Source organism: Macrobrachium nipponense, chromosome 28, assembly GCF_015104395.2.
Source record: "Macrobrachium nipponense isolate FS-2020 chromosome 28, ASM1510439v2, whole genome shotgun sequence".
In the NCBI taxonomy this organism is placed as follows: Eukaryota; Metazoa; Arthropoda; class Malacostraca; order Decapoda; family Palaemonidae; genus Macrobrachium; species Macrobrachium nipponense.
Window position 1 is genome coordinate 53,901,411 of NC_087217.1, and position 16,054 is coordinate 53,917,464.

The 16,054-nt window shown below is 40.2% G+C and overlaps 1 protein-coding gene across 8 annotated transcripts in view; it reads right to left on the reverse strand.

Annotated features, from left to right (window-relative positions):
* LOC135201746 (PHD finger protein 19-like) overlaps positions 1 to 16,054 on the reverse strand; it is a 593,548-nt gene that overhangs the window by 63,476 nt on the left and 514,018 nt on the right. For 6 of the 8 annotated variants that reach the window (XM_064230959.1, XM_064230958.1, XM_064230965.1 and 3 more), the window contains one exon: positions 6,702 to 6,760. In XM_064230959.1, coding sequence (XP_064087029.1) covers positions 6,702 to 6,760 — 59 coding nt within the window. Of the gene's footprint in view, positions 1 to 6,701; positions 6,761 to 10,594; positions 10,760 to 16,054 lie in introns of those variants that run through there. The other 2 variants (XM_064230962.1, XM_064230964.1) reach the window with 2 other exon arrangements.

The window sequence follows — 16,054 nt, forward strand, 5'->3', positions numbered from 1 at the left end:
TCTTCAAATCCTTCAGGCACCGGGTCTGCGAGGAGGCTCGTATGAGCCAGTCTCTAGATAGCGAGATTCTGATGTTTGGAAAGATGGAGCCACCTCGCCACGTTCTTCATTAAGATGGTGAAGACAAAAGGGGCCGTACTCAGTCCGAAACAAAGAGCCCTGAATTGAAAAGACCTTCCCTTTCAATACGAACCGAAGGTACTTCATCGATTGGGGATGTATCGGGGACGTGAAGTAGGCGTCCTGTAGGTCGAGTGATACCATCCAATCTCCAGGTCTTAAGGCCCAGAACTGACTGAGGTGTCTCCATCTTGAACCTCTGCTTCTCTATAAAGAGTTTAGACGACTTTACATCCAGACGGGCCGCCACCCTCCCCGATTGTTTCGGTACAAGAAACAAATCTGTTGTAAAATCTTGGCGTTGCCAGGTCTAAAACCTGTTCCACTGCTCTTTTCTCGAGCATCTGCTCGAGCATGGTCGAAAAGAATCTTTCGCTTTGTTAGCGGAATACGATGGGGACAAGTCCCTGGGAGTGGAAGTCAACGGGGGCGGGGGCGGCTTTATGAAAGGGATCTTGTAACCCTTCTCTATGACGTCGAGAGACCAGGTGTCTGCCTCTCTTACTCTCCAGGCTTCTGCAAACAACTGCAGCCTGGCTCCTACCGGTGACTGAAGGCACGATCCTCACTTCTTACCCCTAGACTTGGAAGGGGCTCTACCTCTAGGAAGGCTTCTTCCTCGAGGAGACGATCTAGCGGAAGTCCCTCCACGAAAGGGCTTCTGCTTTCTAAACTGTTGCGTTCCAGACGATGTTGAAGGGCCAGCCGGACGTCTCGAAGACTGAGCCAACAGGTCTTGTGTGGCTTTCTCCTGCAGACTCACTGCCATCTCACCATAGCTTGGGGGAAGAGATGACTCGAGAAGGGAGCATACAAAAGTTCTGTCCTCTGAGCGGGAGAGACAGACTTAGCCGCGAAGTTGCAATAAAGCGACCTTTTCTTAAGAACCCCTGCTGAAAAATGAGAGGCTAACTCCTCTGAGCCATCCTGACGGCCTTGTCCATGCATGACAATACACTGGACAGCTCCCCCAAGCTGATCGAGTCTGGCTTACGAGAATTTTTTTTTTTGGTTGTCTAAGGCTCCAAGACCACCAGTCTAAAAAGTTGAAAAACTTCTGAAGGACCTAAAAGTCCCCTTCAAAAGATGGTCCAGTTCGGAAGTCGTCCAAGAAACCTTAGCCGATGCTAAAAGGGCCCTCCTTGAGGCATCCACCACGCTGGCGAAATCACCTTGAGCCGACGTAGGAACCTTCAATCCTAATTCCTCGCCTGTCTCATACCACATCCCTGCCTACCGCTAGTCTAGACGGAGGCAGGGCGAAAGTAGTTCTTCCTTTTGCTTTCCTAGACTCCATCCAGGCGTTTTACCTTCCGGAAAGCTCTTTTCGTAGATAACGACGTCTTCATCTTCACGAAACCTGGAGACTTACTTGTCTTCGACGACGAAAACTGAGAAGGAGGAGAAGGAGGAGCAGCTGGCTGAAAAGTATCGCCAAACGATCACGAAGTAGTCGTGCCAAAACTTGATAATCTGACGAGGCAGACGTAGCAGGTTGATCATCATCAACATCCTCCGAAGAACCGCTAAGTTCTCCTTCTTCCCTACCCGAGTGCAAGTCCGAAGGAAGAGGCAGAAGTCCTTTAGCTCCAAGTCTCCTATCTGAACGATGAAAAGAAGACGAGGGTAACGGATCCTTAACAGTAACAGGATCAGGAGTACCTATAATAGGCGAACGTGCCAAAGGCTCGGGAACCACATCCGAGTGACAGCGAACTTCCACATTCGCGTCCACAGAGGGTCTTACTAGAACGTCTACGAGCGTCCATCTGAGCGTCCAATGTAGCGTTCTCTCGAGCGTCCAAATCAGCGTCCAACCGAGCGTCCAGCGAAGCGTCCAACGAGCGTCCATCAAAGAGACTCTTCTACCGTCCCGCGAAGCGTCCTTCCGAACGTCCAGCAAAGAAACTTGATCCACTGCCCGACTAACATAACGTTGAGCGTCAACACTGACATGTCGAAGAGTGCAGAGCGCAAATCGTCGTCAGCAGAAAGCTTCGGAAGCGTCGAAGTCGGAAGCCGAGCGTCCTACTCTACGGGAAGGGAGAGGCATGCAGAGAACTCTCTCTAACTTGGCGTCTAACGTCACCTCTAGATGAACCCTGGGGGGGCGGGGAGCAAAACGACGTCTAGAGGGCGAAATATCAGAAGACGGGGACGAAAAAGGAGCCATTGGAGAAGACTGCTTAGATCTCTTGATAGGCAGTCTATCGTCTTTCCTTCGACGCGGGGACCGTCTCCTTCTGTTTCAGTAAAGCGTCCAGTTGCCGCTGCATCGCAATGATGATCTCCGTCTGAGATGTCTCCTTACGCGGAGACGAGCTGCGCTTGCGAGAAGGAGAGGGGCGAGGGGACGCCTTCTTCCTTCTCCCAAGAAACAGCCTTGGCTCTAGAGCGACTGGCGCTCGAGGGCGTCATCGTCGGATGACGTCCTATACTTCTTCTGGGGCGGAAAGGCTACGCTTTCCGGAGAAGAATGCCACTCAGACATAGCATGACGTTGAAGCGTCCAGCTCTTGAAGAGTCCTCTTCAGAGGTCGCGAATCCGATCGAGATTCCAACCCCTTGCGCGGGGAGGACGCGTCGGAAGACGAGAAACAATCCTTAAGGATACGTGCTCGAGCACGCTCCTTAGCAGCCTGGGAAGCGTCCACAGGAACTGCTGAAGGGACGCCAGATCGGTGGGGGTTCCCCGTAACCTCCTTCGGCCCTTCGACATGCCCTCCTCCCTGAGTCCTGGGAGTCCGGCAGAGGTCCCAGCCTAGAGGCGCTATAGGGCCGATCTGACGGCCCCCTCCACTTCACTAGGGCACTATCACTGCACTTATTTTGCCTGTTTTTCAAGGGCCAGCACTTTAGATTCAAGCGTCTTCAATGAATCTAGAATAAGCGAAAGGGCATTACCCTCCGCAGACACCACTTGAGGGCCCGAAGGCAACACTACAGGGTTAGGAGACACAAATTCTAAAGGAGGGTTAGAAGGGGATACATTAATACCCTGTCTGCTACCCGACTTACTCCTGGAGGAAGACCTCCTAATCCTATCACGTTCTAACTTCTTAACGTAGGATTCATACGTCTTCCATTGCAAATCATCTAAGCTTTCACACTCATTACAGCGCAAATCAAATCTACACTCTTGCCCCCTACACCCTTTACACAATGTGTGAGGATCAACCAAGGCTTTTGGAAGCCTAACCTTGCATTCCACTTTCGAGCACACCCTGGCGCTAGCAGAACTACATCCAGACATTTTTAAGGGAAAAATCTAAGCCAAAATCAATAAACAGTCCAAATCACGTATGCCAAGCTATCGATCCAATCAAAAAACCAAAAAGTCAAGAGGATACTCAAGCAATATGAAAAGTTTTCCAAAATCCTGAGGCGGAGGTGTGTAAACAGGTGTTTACGACACCGGCGACAGAAGAAATCTGATAGAAAATGGGAATAGTTCCTGATACCCGCCTCCCAGCGGCGGGAATGGGTACTAACCACCCTAACTCCCACTACGTGTGTCGTAAGTTTTAGAAATTCTGTCGGACTTCAGAGAATACAGCTATATATATATCTGACAGGTAAGTTTCATGAACAAACAAAGGAATCAACACATATGGTTCTACAAGTATACAGTGATCCTTTACAATTAAAGGAATCAACACATATGGTCTTGAAATGATGGAAGACTACAACAGTAATGCCCCAGAACCCTCATGTTTTTTATCTGATTACACCAAAGGCCTTGAAACCTTTTATGATGACAGAAAAGTAAATCGAATGGATAGATTACTTACTCCTATAAACTATGCTTTTCTGAGCATCAGTTTCTATACATTAGGTTACAATAACAATTCTCCCTTATGATATCAGGCATACTTCTTTTAACAAAACTTCCCAGACAATATTCTAACAAAGATACTTTTCTTCTCCTACTGCCAAATGCTGGTATCCTAAATCAATTATATGATGATGCTGTTAGATGAAAACAACCTTTTCTGTATTCAGTTTATATAAGACTGTCTCAGGATGGTGTCTGAACCTGTCATCTTCAACAGTTATCTATACCTCTGGAATATGCCTCAGAATTACGATGAACAACCCCCCCCCCCCCCCCCCCCCCCAAATCCCCCCCACCCCCCCCCCCCCCTCCCATGTATACTAACACATCATACAACCCTTCAAATTTTGTTTCCAGATGATTTTGTTATTTATATCCTGTGTATAGTATACGTGTACTATTTAATTTTCAGGATACAAGACTAGGCTAGACTACCAATCTTGACCCAAATAAAAAGTTTTGTATCTTGTGTAGGTCACTGCAAAATGAGATGATTCATTCAAAACTTCTGATGAAAAAATTACAAATATGTAAGCTGAAAAAAATTCTTCCTGACTTCTTGTAGCAGCCAATGTGCCATAAATGCAAGATACTCAAGTGTTGACAATATTTTTTTCAATGTTAATTGTTAATCCCTCTTTTTGTTATAGAGTTTTCTTACTGATTTTCAAGAGCTATACAGTAATTTTTTTTCCCAGTCATCCATTTCCCTTCAGCCAGCTTACTTCTCTTCTCTTCCCCACTATTTCTATCCAGGATGTGCATCAAAAAAGTTTTTGCAAATACTATATCTTAATGTACTGAAAACATTGAAAAAATAGATACATAAGATCAAATGCTACTTTTAATAAACAACACTTGTTAGTTTTAGCCGATACATTCCATAACTTCATACCTGTCATAAAATGCATTTCTTCAGTTTCAGCTTCATGATTACTTTTCTTTATTTTATTTCCAATTTCAATCACATATTTAAGTTACAGCTTACCATTCTTTTACGTTAAACCTTTGCTTTACTTATGATACATTAGCTAATTACAATGATTTTCAACACAGATGTGGCCCTTTGTTTAACCGTTTTGCTTTTGATGAACATATCACAATAAGTACATTTACAGGAACAGGAATAACTCCACAGTGTTCGTAGTAAAATATATTGTTTTATCATCTCCCTGGTTTTGGAGCAGACAGGACTCTCAAAATCTTACTGACTTAAATTTTGATGTGTGAATTGTAGCTTAACATTTCTATGTGTAAAATAGCCTAACCTTTTACGCAACAGTATAGATATGCTCTAAACACCCCCTCACTTTTTTTATTTCTACATACATGATGCAACGCCCACCCAATAATAATTAATATAAAAATTTGGTCTCAAAAATCATGATACATTTCTGTATTTACTCCAGGCTTTAAGCAAAACACAAGAGAAATGTGTTGGGCTAAAGCAGGTATACCCAGCTCCTGAATGAACCTATGTTTAGGTACCATCTACATGTAACACAAAAGGTAAAAAGCTGGATGACCTTCCAACCAGAAGTGTCAATATATTTATACTATATATAATGCATAAGACCAAGTAAAATGGAGAGGATTACTAACTGGATTTTCCTGATCCATGTTCAGTATCAGCAACAATATATAACAGTCCCAAACAGATCAACATTTACCAGAAGTCAAGAGAGAGAGAGAGGGAGACAGCCTATCATTTTCCATTATCCTGATTCATGCAAAGCAATTTACTTTGCTCCCTAAATTCGCATCCCAGCAATAAAATCCTCGTGTCTGTATAGCACTTGTTCAAACCATAATGAAACTGCTCACTCTGTAAGGGTTCTAGGACTAAATCAAGGATTTTGAAAAACAGGCTATCAAGAAATTTACCAGCCACATTACTGTATACATTATTCCAAATGGAAATTACTGAGATTAGAAAAGATTAAACAATAATAAAAAGTGACACCCCTGCTTAAATTTAATTCACTCACATTACATAAACACATCACATAGGAGGTAAGGGGAGGGGAAAATAACAACGGTTACCAATAAATACAAGTTAATTAGAACCATATGACTAACTCTTCATAACTTCAGCAGATGCTTCACAAACAGGAGTTTAAACTTTGACCAAAATCAGTTTCAAATATGCATCTCATATTCGACAATTATCTAGCCTATCAGCAGAGAGCATGAATTCCATGTAGATCCAAAATTTTTCAGTTTCCTAGTGTGAATTCTTACGCACAGTGCAATAATCATTTCAGACAAGAAAAAGTCAGCAGAAGAAAAACCAGCACAAGTCAAGTCATTCACATTCGACACCCTGCACAAGGAACAATAAGCAAAATTTTAAATTGTGCTGACACCATCATGCAACTACATCAGTGACAAAGCCTAATATACTAGACACTATACTGTAGCCATCTACAAGATCATTTAAACCAATGCACCCAGCATGCATGAACACGAACAACATGACAATAGCAAGCAAAATACTAGTACATGTATAAACAAAAATATAAGGTCATAAAAGGAACTATTTTACATTCAAAATCTAATGCTTGAATCACATGAAAAACTATGTAAGTTTCTAACATCTATCTCTTTACTAGAATATCTATCAGCAACAACTGACAACTGTACTTACTGTACTAGCGAGACAATTCAGTACAGGTGAATAAATGAAATAGCACACGTACGTATACCAAAAAGATAGCCAACGCTTCTACCATACTTATAAGCTTACCCTCTTCCTAGTGCCAGACATGGTTTCTGCCTTAAAGCCTTGATTCAGCCTTCCTCCTCCTGAAAAAGTAAATGGACGTTACCAAGAGGGAAAATAACTGTACTATTTCAATCTAACCAAAACCTGTGAAATATTGAAAGAACATATTGGAAAGCTATTAGTATAAGACTTTTGAATATTTGAATACAGTCTTTCCTAGTGGAACAGTACAGTAGTTCTCTTTGAACCAAGCTCAGGAGGTTCTTATCAACACCTCTGATAACAGGAGATAATCTGCATACTATGGGGTTGGAGAAATTTCTATCACTGCCCAGAGTACAACAAAGCTGGAGATACAGACACTATTTCATTCTACTTACTTAAACAGCTAAGAGAAATAAACACATATGCTCACATTAAACTATACTGTATAAAATAATGTTTTAATCATAAGACACCTAAATACACTACCTATAGGCAATAATAATACATTTTAAATAGATACTGCATTGCAAAAACTCTCATAAACTGAAAAAACACAGCCAAAGATAATTTTGAATCAAATTACTGCACACACATTAACTCTACTATATAAAACAGCAGTGGCTTAAAATAATAAGTTTTCCTTATCAGTTTTCTGTTCTTGAATAAACTAAATTTTTGCCCCAATGCATGTATTTTAAAATGTTCTAACAGTATTTTATGATGCCCATATATTCTACAGGGTACACTGACCACCAAAAAACAAACCACTGAAATCTGGACACCAAGAGGAACAAACTTACATAAATTCTAATGACCAATACCAAAATTGCTGCCAATATACATATATAAAAATAATTACCTTCATGATAAAAATTAAGAGTAGGTTAAATACAAATATGATAAATAAAGAAAATACTAATCCAGATTAGGAAATGAGGCTGAATGAACTAAGCAGAAACCAGTGATTTATTTTAGCACAATAACATCTGAACTCAATTGTGTTGTATTAATATCCATAAACTACCAAAAAAACTGTTCCAGATTCACATTAGTGGGAAATGTACTAATCTGTACTTGTACCTCTCATGGTATCTTACAGGCTTTGGCATTTCAAGAAAGGTTATCAGCTAAAACCACTCAAACTATACAGTAAATACAAAAATAAATAACACTACCCTTCACCAACTAATCCAAAAGGATTGTTTAGCAATTCAAGTATCTTAAACAACCGCATACATAGCCATAAAACAAACTATTTTGGAAAAAGACTAACCTTGAACAAAGTATCTGACAGCAACTAGAGCAACGCAGAAAAAGATTCTGAATCGCAATAGTTTGTGGATTTAAAAGCAATATCTGTGATTCTTGGTTAGAAAAATGGTTACGTATTGTCACACTGTGAAACTACCAGCATACTAGTTTTATATTCAAGTGCACACGGTATGTACTGAGTTCTGTAATCTTCAGAAATTGTTAAAGATATATGGTGAAAATTAATGAAGTTATCTTGCATTAAATACATGCGCAGTAATTCTAAAGTAGACCAATGGGACAGGTGACCTCTGCCATAATCTGAATCATTATCATGGAAGTGAAACTTGAAAGTGAACCTCAAACCCAAAAGGATGCAACAAATATATGACCTTTGAAAGCTAAATTACAATCACCAAAAATGGTGAAAGAAAAAGAATACTTAGATGTAAAAATATATTACGTATTATTCTTTGGTGATAATTCATATCATACCTACTGTAATTTTAAAATCTATAACATTTCTTAATTTCACTGCTGCTTGCCTACCAAAGTACTAGCTACACTACAATACAGTATACTCATGTCTGCAAGTACAATTCCTCTCTGGTACTTTCTAGTCTTCTGAAGGACAATAATAAAAGTTCTATTTAGTATCTCTTTCGCCCAAGCAAAGTTCTTTCTGTTTTTACTTCCTATCCATTCTAATTGTCTCTTCTCAAATAGATCTTCAACCTTTGACTTCACTTGCTACCCTATTTAAAAATGGCTTCATAACAGATCACTTGGTTATCCATGAAATAGCCAAAAGAAGAGATTCAGTGGCCTGATGAAGTTATTTTACGATGACACCTCATGATGTGTCTGTAATAAGAATTATGAACATTTATCTTTATAGTATTAACTTTCACACTAGATATCTTTGTCCCATGATCTATGCCATGACATAACAAAAGAGATGAATACATGTTGGATGATATAAAACCTTAAGGAGTAATGAGCCAATCAAAATTTGTGAGGCATCAGATTTAATGACCAGTCCTTCTTTCAGTTCTTTTGAAAGGTTAGTCAAAAGGATAGCAGTAAGCCAAGCATGAGGGCAAATATTCACAAGCACTGAAGGATAGATCAATATAAACCGAACACCCTGATAGGTAGATGGACATAGTATAAAACTTTGGTAACTAGGATGATATAAGGGGTTTTTGACACCATATAAAAATGCCTAATATTCTGGGGAGAGCCTTATATGTATTGTAGAACTAGGTATGTAATTTTTCCCACTTATTACTCACTATAAGGGTTGAATTTTCATCAATCAACGAACTGAACAGCCCATGGAATCCCGCATCAAAATCTAAGTGGAAAATGTTTGGGACAATAAACTATTAAATTATGGAATGTGTTTTCAAATGTTCTCAACTTTAGTGTACGTAGATGAATTAGGAATAAGCAATAGAGTTGACTAGCCCGTAAGAACACCACCAGATAGATAAACAGTAAGAGTGGAATGAGCAAATGCACAGTACAGGGTCAGGGTTAGTGTAGGCCTAGTAAGCATGTCTGTAGTAGGCATTTCAGGGGGAATATGACCTACCAGACTTACCTAACCTAACCTCAGACACTGCATCCTAACCTGGCCAGGTGACTTTGCCCGCCTGAATTCCCCCTCCCAACAGGCTAGTCCCAAACTTCATGTCACATAGTTCTGTTCCAGTAAAGAGCATTACGTACACCACACTGTGTACAAAATTAAAAAAAAATCAACAATCTTTTGATGGTTACCAGATATTTTTTTAGCATAAAAATCAGGCCTGAGTTGGTACATACTGTCATCTATCAACTTTAGCACAAGGATGGCATACAACAAGCAATTTAATATAATCACCACGACGTACAAAATAATTTTTAGAACCTTCCCTACTAGCAAACAAAACAATAGCCTATAACAATATAGTGGCATAATACAGAAATTCCATTTTCACTTGTTTTGTCACACTACGGATAACAAGGATTGTTCTTCATAATTTGCTGGCACAAGTCTATCTTTTTGTAAACTATGACATTTACCATTAATATTTGACATGCTTCTCATAATCTGGCATTATTCAATGAAGCATAAGATTCTCTCATGTTTTATAAGCAAGATATGATCTTTCCCATTTCTCATTAGTTTCTTTTTGGCCTGGCCACACAGAATGTGGGGTTAAACCAAAGCCTACAACTGCTCCACTCCTGTTCAGTAACTAACAGTATACATTTAAATGGCTGCCTTATTTAATACTAACTCCTTGAGGATGATTGTAAAGAGACAGAGAGGGAGAGAGCAAAAAAAAGTTAATATCATAAACAAACAAAAGACATCAATATGAAAAAATGAACAAAATGTGGCAAATATTCTAGAGGGGATCAGGCCACAGTAGTGATCTTCAATACTGCATGCAGTAAACCCTGGATTCACATGGGATAGGTATACCACAAACCCCCACAAAATCCTAAAATCCATGAATACTTACAACCTATCTGGGTAGATCTCTATCGTATAGAATTAACCTCCTCTGAAAAAACTTCTACTTGTGTATTTTGATAGTTTTATCACAAAGAAGTGCATTTCATCATGGAAATGATATGAAAAATGAAATTTTCATTATTAAAATGAAGTTTTATTGTATACTTACCGAACAATTATAGAGCCGTGATTTCCACGAGCGGCAGGATACTAAATTCAAATTTAGCGCGTCGGCGTCGCCAACACTGGTGGTGATGACGTCATCTCCCTCCACTCGCGGGAGAACCAGGTACAACTGCCCAGGTGAATCCAATTCTTTCTGCCCGTCCGTCCACCTAAGGGGAGGAGGGTGGGTATAATCATAATTGTTCGGTAAGTATACAATAAAACTTCATTTTAACCCTTAAACGCCGGAGCGGTAAATAAAAAAAATGACTCCCGTATGCCGGAGGGGTTTGAGAGTGAGCGCGTAAGCGGTAAAAAATATTTTTTTCAAAGAAAAATTCACCAGCGCGCTTAGTTTTCAAGATTAAGAGTTCATTTTTGGCTCCTTTTTTTGTCATTGCTTGAAGTTTAGTATGCAACCATCAGAAATGAAAAAAATTATCATTATCTATATAAATAATGCGATATATGATAGCGCAAAAACGAAATTTCATATATAATTGTATTCAAATCGCGCTGTGCGCAAAACGGTTGAAGGTAACAAGTTACTTTTTTTTCGTTGTAATGTGCACTAAAATTGTGATCATTTTGATATATACACATTGTAAAACGATAAAGCAACACAGAGAAAAAAATAATTTATCACAAAATAATGCATGAATTCGTAACGCGCTTACGTAAACACATATTTTTTTCAAAAATTCACCATAAATCTAAATATTGTCCTAGAGACTTCCAATATGTTTCAGAATGAAGACAAATGATTGAATATTACTATACTGTAAGAATATTAGCTTACAAATGCAGTTTTCGACCATATCTGACGAGCTAAAGTTGACCGAATGTCGAATTTTTTATATATATTTTTTTATATGCAATTATTTCGGAAATAAGAAAAGCTACAACTTTCAAATATTTATTGTTTTATTCTACATGAAATTGCGCACATTTTCATATATAAAACTCTATGAAATGCCTAATATGAAACGGAGCAAATATTCCGAGAATGGGACTTACGCATTTCGGAGATTTGTGGCGGAGAATCCGCGCGCGGAGGGAAGGAAAGTTTTTTTTAAAAATTCACCATAAATTTAAATATTGTGCTAGAGACTTCGAATTTGTTTCACGATGAAGATAAATGACTGAATATTACTAGACTGTAAGAGTTTTATCTTACAATTGCGTTTTTCGACCATTTCGGTAGAGTCAAATTTGACCGAACGTGGTTTTTTTTCTATTTATCGTGATTTATATGCAAATATTTCGAAAATGAGAATAGCTACAACCTTCAACTATTTATTGTTGTATTATACATGAAATTGCGCACATTTTCATATATAAAACGTTATGTAACGGCTAATTTAAATGGTGCAAACATTACCACAATCGCACGTATGATTTTTTCGGAAGAGTTACCGCGCGGACGTAAAGAAAATGTTATTTTTTTCATAAATTCACCATAAATCGAAATATTTTGCTAGAGACTTCCAATTTGTTGCAAAATGAAGGTAAATGCTTTAATATTACTAGAATATAGGCGTTTTAGCTTACAATTGCGTTTTTCGACCATTTCGGTAGAGTCAAAATTGACCGAAGGTTGAAAATTTGTCACTTATCATTTTTTATATGAAAATATTTTCGAAATTGATAAAAAGCGACAACCATGGGTTGTTTTTAGTTGTATTGTGCATGAAATTGCGCACATTTTCATATATAAAACTTTATGTAACGGCTAATTTAAAATGGTGCAAACATTACCACAATCGCATGGTATGATTATTTTCGGAAGAGTTACCGCGCGGACGTAAGGAAAAAGTTTTTTCATAAATTCACCATAAATCGAAATATTTTACTAGAGACTTCCAATTAGTTGCAAAATTAAGTTAAATGATTGAATATTACTAAAATATAAGAGTTTTAGCTTACAATTGCGTTTTTCGACCATTTCGGTAGAGTCACAAAGTTGACCGAAGGTTGAAATTTTGGCACTTATCGTTATTTATATGAAAATATCTTAAAACTGATAAAAGCTACAATCATGAGTATTTTTTTGTTGTATTCTACATAAAAATGCGCACATTTTCATATATAATACTCTATGTAACGGCTAATTTAAAATGGTACAAAAATTATGTCAAAGTGACGAAATAATTTCAGAGATGTGTCACAGATACTTTTTAGTGCGGCAAGAAAGAAATTCGCGCTTGCGCGCCTGCGTAACGATTGTAAACAAAACAACACCTTGATCCGTGAACTCCCAGCATCCCCCAAGGCGCGTGATTCAAGAGTTTTCGGCTGGTAGGCCTAAAAGTATTTTTCCGCGAATTTTTAAAAAAAACTTTTGTATGTCGACGTAAAAATACGTCCAGTCGGCACCCGAGAGACAAAAAATGTCGACGTAAAAATACGTCCAGTCGGCGTTTAAGGGTTAATAATGAAAATTTCATTTTTATTGTAGTGTCTTACCGAACAATTATAGAGCTGATTACACATTTATGGAAGGTGGGATTTCAGTGGACCACTAGTATTTTTCAAATGGTTACATTTATTGCAATTACAGTAAACACTCAAGGTGTCTGTTGTACCTTACCTTGTAAGAGAGCTACAGCAGACTGTTATCTGCCTCTGGTCGGTGCTCTTCTTACTATTGTAGAGGAATTGGAATTTGACCAAAGTTAGCCTCTACAGGAGTGGAATCCTTCCGCCGTAGTTCAAGCGAGTCAAGGCTGACTGACGGAGGATAGTAACAACAAAGATTGCCCTTGCCCTGGGCTAAGACCAGAAATTCAATCATACAAAACATTTGTCACCAACACCAGATTTAAAAACATATATACCCAACCATTGTAAAATCTGACCTAACAGACTGGTGAGTATCCCAGGTACTCAGTACCCCAGCTTCCCTTGAACTCGACAACCTATTCAAGGTGAAAAGTTAGCATAGAGGTGACGACCCCTGTGCCGTTTCTCCCAACACCATGCCAGAAACCGCCACCGGACCTAACGTTTTACAATTCTCGAAAACCGTTTCTATCTCTTTGAGATAATGACTCGCAAAAACCGAATTCGATCTCCAGAACGTGCTCTGAAGAATCGAAGCTAAAGATAAAATTCTTTCTGAATGCTAAAGAAGTTGCCACTGCTCTAACCTCGTGAGCTTTAACTCTCAGAACGGAAAGATTGTCGTTCTCGGACTGCGAGTGAGCTTCCCTGATAAGCTCTCTAATAAAGAACGATATAGCATTCTTAGAAAGAGGACGAGAGGGATTTTGAACCGAGGTCCAGAGCTTAGAAGATTGTCCTCTAATACCCTTAGTGGCAAACAGATACTGGCTTAATAGCCCTGACTGGACATAAGAGCCTTTCTTCCTCCTCATGTCCAACCAAATCAGATAAGTTCCTTACCACAAAACTCCTCGGCCAAGGATTAGAAGGATTCTCATTTTTGGCTAGAAAGGTCAAAGATACCGAAAATACAGCATTGCCTTGAGAGAAAGCTACTCTTTTGTCTATAGCGTGCAATTCGCTGACACGCTTATAGCAGAAGCTAGTGCAATAAGAAAAAGTGCCTTCTTAGTCAAGTTCCTGAGTGAAGCCGACTTCAAAGGCTCAAACGGTGGCCCCATGAGGAACTTAAAGCACCACATCTAAGTTTCCAAGCCACTGTATCTTGCGGGAGCTTAGTGGTTTCGAAAGACCTAATGAGGTCCCGACAGATCTGAATTGGAGGAAATATCCAAACCTCGATGTCGAAAAACCGAAGAGAGCATGGCTCTATATCCTCTGATCGTCGAAGGAGCCAGTTTCTTAGAGTTCCTAAGAAATAGAAGAAAATCTGCTATTTCTGTTAAAGAGGTCGCAGAAGTAGAGACTTTAGCACTTCTACACCACTCTCTGAAGATTCTCCACTTCCCTTGATAGAGTTTGTTAGAAGACTCTCTCCTACAACGAGCGATAGCTTCTGCAGCTCTTCTTGAAAATCCTTTCGCTCTGACAAGATCCCGGACAGTCTGAACCCTGTCAGAGCTAGAGCGGACAAGTTTTGGTGGAACCTCTTGAAGTGAGGTTGTTTGAGAAGCCACTTCTCTGGAGGAAGAAGTCTGGGGAAGTCTACTAACAACTGGAGAAGGTCCGGGAACCACTCTTTCCTGGGCCAAAAGGGAGCGATTAACGTTAGTGTTACATTGCTGTGCGAAATGAAACTTGTTCAGCACCTCTCTTATTAGACCGAACGGAGGGAATGCATAAGCTTCCAGACCCGACCAATCCAACGCATTTTGCGTCCACCGACCAAGCTAGAGGATCTGGGACTAGAGAACAAAAGAGAGGAAGACGGTTGTTCCTTGATGTCGCGAACAGGTCTATTGACGGTCGTCCCCAAAGGCGCCAAGTTTCTGACAAATCTTGTTGTCCAAAGTCCACTCCAGAGGTAACACTTGCTGTTGACGACTTAACTCGTCCGCCAGGACGTTCATCTTTCCCGGAACAAATCTCGGGACTAGCTGAACCTTCGCTTCGTTTGACCACAGGAGGAGATCCTTGGCTACTTCGTACAGAGAGAAAGACTGAGTCCCCCCCTGTTTCCGCACGTACGAGAGAGCCGTGGAGTTGTCGGAATGCACTGCCACTACTCGACCTTCTACTAAGCTCCGAAACTGTCTGAGCCCCAAGAAAATTGCTAACAGTTCCTTTACATTTATGTGGAACTTCTTCTCCTTCTCCGACCAAGCTCCTGAAGTCCGTTGATTTCCCAGTAGGGCTCCCCAACCTGTGTCCGATGCGTCGGAAAAGAACTGTAGGTTTGGGAGGATGGGTCGTAAATCTAACCTTCTTCCAAACTTGCTCGAGAGAGCCACCACCTTAGGTCCTCTTTTATTTGATCTGTGACAGGAAAGGTCATCGAGTCTGGTTGTGTCTTCCTGCACCAAGAGGCTCTCAGGAAAAACTGCAGAGGTCTCATGTGCAGTCTTCCCAACGTCACAAATTTCTCCACTGACGTCAATTTGCCCAGGAGCCTCATCCACTGATTGGCAGAACTTACCTTTTTGTCCTAGAACTCCTGAACTGTCTCCAGACAGCCTTGAACCCTCTTCGGGGACAGAAAAAGCCCGAAAAACTTGAGCATTCAGAATCATCCCCAAATAAAGGATGCTCTGAGATGGAACCAACTGGGACTTCTGTTTGTTGACCAGAATTCCTAACTTTCTGGCAAGATCCAGAGTTGTTCCAAGGTCCTTCATGCACCGACTCTCTGATTCCGACCGGAGAAGCCAATCGTCCAGATAGAGGGAGATTCTTACTCTAATATGTGCAGCCAGCTTCCTATCGGGGATAGAACCCTGGTGAGAACTTGAGGAGCGGTCGCTAGTCCGAAGCAAAGCGCCCGAAACTGAAACACCTTGCCTTCGAACATGAACCTCAGGTACTTCCGAGATTTGCGATGTATCGGAATGTGAAAATAAGC